Source organism: Dioscorea cayenensis, chromosome 4 (assembly GCF_009730915.1).
Source record: "Dioscorea cayenensis subsp. rotundata cultivar TDr96_F1 chromosome 4, TDr96_F1_v2_PseudoChromosome.rev07_lg8_w22 25.fasta, whole genome shotgun sequence".
Lineage (NCBI taxonomy): Eukaryota > Viridiplantae > Streptophyta > Magnoliopsida > Dioscoreales > Dioscoreaceae > Dioscorea > Dioscorea cayenensis.
The window spans coordinates 711,542-719,124 of NC_052474.1; the positions used below are offsets into that span (position 1 = coordinate 711,542).

Sequence of the window (7,583 nt, forward strand, 5' to 3'; positions counted from 1 at the left end):
TGAGAAAAAAACATAGAAAAGATTAATTGTGCGGTGTGCGGATGGGTCCTTCAAGCTCTAAAGATGTGGAATTAGATTTTTCTAAAAACTATGATGACCACCTAGCGAAATACCTTGGCATAGGGATGAAATCTCCCTGTGGGGGTGAAAAAGGGGGACACACAATCATGGCCAACTTTGACAGGGAGTTGCGCATCCCGGCACAATATCCCAGAAAGAACCAACAACACTGCAGGAGCATTGGTTATTAATGGAAGGAACTGAAGAAAGTGTTTTGTTCATTGAAGCCCCAACCTTGATTTCAAATCAGCAAAGCATGCTAAACAAAGAACTAGGGCCCCCACGTTTTAAAACTCTGATGGACAGCAGGAGCGTTTGAGAGGAATAAAAACCAAACGGGCAGAGTGAAGAAGTGATGGTGCGGAAAAACAAATTTAAAAAACAAAACACACACACACACACGCAGAACCTAACCGCAGCAAGTGCAGGTCTGTAACATACAAAACAGGAATTTGGATCTTAAGGCAAAGAAATTCATTCAAATAAAAAGAAAACTCCTACTTGCAATTGAGCAGAAAACAATTATAAACTTAAATATTTTAACGAATACCATAGTCTGGCAAGATGAGCTATGAAATAATATCTTTTTAATGCATATAAAGGATAAAAGCCAATAAATTCAGTAAATAGATTAGAAGATCATATATGAAAAAGGCTACTATATTTCAAAGAGCACTGATCATCTGAAATTTTAGAGGAAAAAAAAGAGTCAAGATATTTGTCCCCCGTCTCTTAGTAAATATGGGAGCCAAGAATCTTACCTCCTAGCGTCATACATGAACTAGCACACTAATCATCAAATCAACCTACCTTCCTTGTAATGGTCCTTCAGAGTCTGTAGAGCTTGCCTGATATCAAGCTCACTTTGATTGGAGTATTTTAAGCAAAACAACCTTTGAGCAACATGGTACACCATTTGAATTTCACGATATTGTTCACAGTTACTATCAATCCTCTTTTCCTCCTAGGAACATAAACAAGAAAAGGCTAGAGTAAAGTCATATCCCACCATAATCAAGTTCCTTAACAGCATTTAGCGTTTTGTCATCTTTTTAGACTTCATCATAGTATTGACTGTCTTCAATAAGTCTCAAGCTAAAACCATTAACAATTGACATTTTTTATATCATATAATGTGTGTATTAGATTATAGTTTTACCAGGACCAAGGTTTCAAGTCTAAGGTTGAGCATCCTTTGTACATAAAAACCCAAAAAGCAGTACTTCATAGGATGCAGAAGGAAAAAAAAAAACTAACCTCATCCGTTATTTGTTTTGTGATGTTCTTGGCTGTCTCAATCACAGAGCTTGGTAGACCTGCGACCCCAGCTAAAAGAAGGCCATAATGTGGCACGTACCGTGGTCCATCCTTTAGGTGAAACTGACACAATGATCACATTAGAAAGTGAAGTCTCAGGTGACCAAATTGCTATAGATGTTACCTTGAAATCTAATCGGTTGTTCCTCAGATCAACTTCAAAATGCAGCATTTTCACATTTGGATAAATGGTAGCCAGTTCAGTTAGACCTTCAATGTGTGTAGCAAATATCGTATACCTAAAGGGAGAAGAGAAACTATAAATCACACAGATAGATATATTTAGTTCAATGGTGGCACAACTTAACAACATTAGGCCAATAAAGAAGTTCATCATCAACAATAAGCATCTCTCTCAAGTTTAAGTAAACCCCCCGAGGCCCCAATAACGCAGTTTAATTCAATGACAAAAACAAGCTGCAGATTTAGCCTATAAAAGGCACATCATTGTAAGTAAGCACTTTCCTAAAGACTAATTAATTAAACCTTTGAGTTAAGAAGGACCCACAAAAGGCAAAAGGAAAGATGGGACCAATCAGAAAGGCCATCATAAGCATCTTTCCTGAAGGTAAATCTTATGAGTCAATAAGGATTCACACAAGTAATGAGCAAATTAATGAGCATGCATAACCAGCAAGTCTGATGCCAACCACCTAATAAATGATGACGAGAGTTTCAAGCACCTCAAGAGAAAGATGATATTGAAAGAAAGATCTATCCAATCATTTTTCACCAAATTCTCATAATTAACAAAGAGTACTGATGAACAAGAAAGAATAAATTAGAACATTTCACAGATGAAGCAACCTTAGAAAAACCATTTAATTTCCCAAAAATCAACAGTCGGAAGTTTTTAAAAGAAAATGGGTGAAGATCAGTACGCTTTCAGAGAAAGCAGATGCTCACAACAGCTCCATGCAATTGCAAATCCATCAGAGGACGAAGTAGCTCTTCCTAGTTCATCCATTACAATCAAACTCCTAAATTGAAAAGTAAAGTCCATTATAAAAAATGTCTGCACAAAGCAAAACATATTTGATGAACTTTATCAGTATAGAACAATACTTTGGAGAAATATTTTGCATGAGGAAAGCTGTCTCTCTCATTTCAGTCATGAACTGCAAAGCAGAAAATATAATGAGCAGACACAATAAATGATAAATAGTAGGAACTGTAGGACATGTTATAGTATTAAACTAGCTTTAGTGATAGTAATAAATCCCACAAAGTTGCAGCATATGGTCATAAAACCATACCACAGCTCATATTTCTCATATCAAATGTAGTTTACATTTATTTGCCAATTGAAGGGTTAAGTTTGATGTTAACATCTTAGCAGAAATTGACTCTTACGAATCAGAATTCTAAAATTGTCCTCAGAATCCAAATTAGTTGCCTGTCATGAATAAGGAAAAACCTTTATCACTGACAATGTCACCAAAAGGACATCATTTCATCATGGGAGCCACATTGTGCTATAGTAAATGCCATAATCACTCAACTGATGAGAAAAAAAAAGTTACATGGACAAGTGACAGATAACTACTTTTTTTTATATCAACCAATTATCAGGCAGCACTTGGGCCTTACGTTAAAAATTCCCACAACAAAGTTGATGGGAGTGGGAAAGGTGGACATATTGGATCACCAACTTCTCAAACTTAACAATAATAGCCATTCACTGCAAATTATCTCTTTATTCATCAATCTACAGAAAGACTTAAGTTCATATAAATGTAAACTATCAGGGCAGTACCCATGTCACCACCAGCTATTATTGTGGTTAAAATAACAGTAGGTTCAAGCATGAAAGCATCAAATGTGAGAGCAAGAAAGCTATGCTCAAATAAAGCAAGCTATCAGTAAGAACCAAAATAACAGAAAATAGGATCGAACAGGAAAAGCATCAAATGTGAGAGATGGAAAGCCACATTTAACAAAATATAACATAAATTAGGTACAGGACCATTGATGTATATCCACCATATAAACAGTAGTAGCAGAGACTGATGTAAATGATGTGGCTTGCAAAATGGGTTAACTGATGGTAGATCTAAATCTAAAACAAAAATACAAACAAAATTTTGCTTTTACAGAAAAATAAGACATCCTTATAATGATGGTAGGATTGCAGTATAAATTTAGATTAAACTGCTGGAAATCAGGAAGGTCAGGTCTCAGTAATTCCTAACTGGCTGTCCAAACAGCATACATTTTTGGAATCAAAACACGGCTACAAAATTTAAGGTCATAGTCCTTGGTATGCATCAAATATTCCAGGATAGGCTTCACTGTTAGCCAATGCTCAAGGCAAAGGTTGCATTGGTGACGGCTAACCATCTCCTAAGCAAAGCCAATGTCTCATCTATAGCAAACTTAACCTTCCTTATCAACTAATTTTGTTTAGAAGTAGTGAGGGACATCTCCAGAGAGAGGTCAATTCTATGTCAGAAAAGAAAAATTACTCCCTTCACTCCCAACTTTTGAAATATAGACAACATATTCTCAATATAGGTTTACTAGGGCAAACCGAAAAGTCTCTTCCTTCTATCAATTACCCCTTTTTGAAGAAATCACTAGATAACTAAATTTTGATAAAGAAAAAAATCCATGTCAATCTCAATGAGCAGGATATCATCCACTGAACCTTTTTACAATACAAGCCTCAAGTAGATTTTATACATCAGATGCATCTAATGCCCACTTGGATGCTATCTCAATAAATTCAATTAAGTCCTTACCGATCAGATTAAGATTAAAAAAAAATATATCTTCTAAGAAATGGGCAGCACTACTCATATTAACCTTTTAATCAGCCTTGGAGAAAATGTTGTATCTTTTTTAAGGCATTCAATAAAAGACACTCCTCACTCTTGCTGTCTAGCTTGTCAGTTTACACTTTTCAAACAAAAGCAATGCACACCCATGAATCATTATGCATCCCATATATGACTATTAACTGCATGCTAGTGGCCATCAAGATGTATATATCATATTAATAAGCAAACCTCAAGTAAGCATGAAATAAGTTAAATATAAATGTCTCGAATATCATAATCAATAAAAAAAAATAGCTCTGTTGGGCACCAAATCTAACAATGAGGTGGTGCCCCTTACTTACTATACCTACTTTGACAAGTTATGAAAGCGGCAGAAAAAGGAACCTTTATGTAAACCTGCTAAGACATTACTAGAGGATATTCTCTTGAACACACCACCTGTTCTAAAAGAGAAAAAATTTGCAATATCATAGAAAGGGAATGTACTGAAACAAATTTTAAAGATTGCTGCCAATAATTCATGTCTAGAAATAATCTTCAACATAAAAGGAAACTACTTTTGGAAACAGTTACACTATATCTAACTTAAGTATAAAATAGTAGCATTACTAATATAGAGAAAGAAGGAAATAAATTGAGGAAATATTGAGATTACCCACACATCACTAAGGAAAATCCAGCAATAATGAATCAAGTGAGTAGGGAACTCCAAGAAAAATGGAAATAAAAGCTTAGGGGCAACATACAGTGCTAGAGTTGTATTCAACATTGTCCCCTGTGCCTATACGGGTAAACATGCGATCAACCACCCTCAGAGAGGCAAATCTAGCAGGAACATAACAACCAGTTTGCGCAAGAAGAACTATCAGGCAAACTTTGTTGAAGCGTAAGTGCTTCCCACTCCTGACAAAATAATGCATTGCACAGAAGAGGATCAACACTTCGCCACAACGATTAAATGAATAATGCATTAAAACAATATTGCCACTAATCAGTCCAAGTAGAACAATGGAGTCTCTGGCATGTGTCACATGACAACAATCATGTTCGGCGCATCAGAAAGAAACAAATTGTTGGGCTGCATGAGAAACCAACTGACTCAACCTTTGAAGAATGTAGCTGTGAAGGTAAACTCAGGATAAAGAGAATCTGGCTACTAACAAAACTCACTATGTAAGTTTTCTAGAACGGATGCCTTCCAGCATCACCGCCATAGGACCATTATCTCGCAGTTTTGTGACCACAGTCAGGCATCTCCAAATGCTTGTGCGAAGCATGTATGATTTTTGCAAGGCAAAAGGAGAAAATGTCAAACCTGTGAACTCTGGTCTTGTAGGCGCAGCGTGCCAACAGGCTTGGTGGATATTGTATATGTGCAAAATGAATTCACAATCATGTCTAGTCAGCAGCACAGGACTCGGGTAAGTCAAATGTTAAATGGAGAGATATCCTCCTCTCTATGACTTCCAGAAGTGCTGTAGGAAAAATTGATGTGAAAGTTAGCAAAAGCATTAAAATAGTTCTTAAAAGATGAAAATTTACCAAAATGGAAACATTAAAGAGAAAACATGTTTGTGTGCCCTTTAGCATCAGATGGTTAGAGACATGTAGTGCACAGTAAATACACTCAAAGCATAAAGAAAGAACAGGAAAATAGCTTAGTAATAAAACTATAACTGCATGAAGATTACAAGCCTTTGAAAAATTTGCAGCATATGAAAAAGCAAATTTATGTCCCACAGGATTATAATAAGACTATCAAAGAAAATTTTGATCTTTCGCAAGAAATTGACTAGCATGATAATATGCTGAAAACCTCACAAATGTGTGAAAGAATGTATATAAGAACCTTCTAGACAAATCTCTGTGCGCATAAAGCATTCAGCTGCTACAGACTTATTTCTAACATTTAGCTGCAAAATAAATGAGCAACACATCATATCTCAAAAGAATTATTCTCAAAGTAACGATGGAGTCCTTGATTTACAAAAATGGGCATCACAGTTTCACGTAAAGGAACATGGCTTTAGTAGCTTCACTTACAAAAAAATGATATAAAAATGACCAAAACAATTCACACTGATTTTGTTAATCAGAAGCCGGCTAAGTTAAGCATCAAATTTAGGCCAACATAAATTCACAAATTGTAATTGCAAGATCAATGGAGATGATAAATAATTATAAAAAAAAAAAAAGATCCATCTTTACAGCCTAAGGAAATAGAGAACAATATCTTTCAGTAGTTCAACAGAAACATTAGAAGTTTACTGTTGAAAAAATGATATATAAAATGATTAAAATAGAGACAGTGATGCTACCAATCAGAGATCCATTAAGTTACATCAAATTTGAGACCAAAACAAAAACAAGGATAGGGGAGTAAGCTCATTTAAGATAATATTCACATTCAAATTATTTTTATAACTAAATGAGTCATCACCAGCTAAACCTACCAAAGTGGGAAATACATAAAGTAAGAAATAAGCAGAACTGAATAGTAAATCATTGGCACCGTTTCTCTAGGTGCAGTAATCAAAAAAGTACAGAGGGTGATAACAGAAGTGAAGTCTGTGATTTGCTGAGTCATAGCATAATACAAGATTCACTTGAAATCTTGCTTGTTCTCAGAGATACATGCAAATCATGGTTGAATGCATACAAACACAAGTAGATATAAGTTTTAAGAATGTTCGAAGGAGGTAAAATAATCTTTTAACAATGCATTAAAACATACTCTTTTCTTAACTGACAGCCATCAATAAAGAATAGATTGGTGTAATGGAGTTGAAGGTCGTCTAAATAACAAAAGTTTGAAGAATGCACATAATGCTTGGAAAGTGTAGCTACCACAGGATATTGGAGGATGTTGGGGTATACATAAAGTCAGCTGGGGCCTAACATACAATGTTCTTTTATGAGACAGATGAATCAGGATGACATGTATGAGCCTGATTCTTGCATCTCTAACTTTAGTTTCACAAAAAAATTCTACTTCGGCCAACTTAATCAGCTTGACTCTTGCATCTCTAATATTATTCAACTCAAGCCACACATGATCTACATTAAAACTGATAAGAGCATCGAAACTTTGAATATAATTTTATAGTTCAAGATTTTTTCTTTAAAACTTTAGATGGTCATCATAATAGCACAAAATTAGATCACATATCTAGAAAAGTAAAGGGAACCATGTATTACATAGTGTTGAAAACAATAGAAGTATAATTTTAAACTACATATTCATCATGAATAAATTGACCTTGCTAAAAAGGGAGCATGCATTACTTACAGATGCGAGTTCAAAGGTTGAGCAATGAATGTTTTTCCCATGTTTCATGACCTGTTCAGTATTAATAATAAAAGAAGTGACAAGAAAATTATCACATAGAATATGAGAATATGAGAAAAGGTACACATCAAACCTGT

At 35.0% G+C, this 7,583-nt stretch overlaps 1 protein-coding gene and 1 pseudogene across 1 annotated transcript in view; both read right to left on the bottom strand.

Moving 5' to 3' along the window:
- Positions 1 to 640: 640 nt before the first annotated feature.
- Positions 641 to 7,495, bottom strand: LOC120259113 (annotated as a pseudogene).
- A 78-nt stretch (positions 7,496 to 7,573) lies between these two features.
- LOC120258065 (probable aquaporin TIP5-1) overlaps positions 7,574 to 7,583 on the bottom strand; it is a 1,669-nt gene continuing 1,659 nt past the window's right edge. Inside the window, exon 4 of the mRNA XM_039265408.1 lies at positions 7,574 to 7,579. Coding sequence (XP_039121342.1) covers positions 7,574 to 7,579 — 6 coding nt within the window. The remainder of the gene's footprint in view (positions 7,580 to 7,583) is intronic.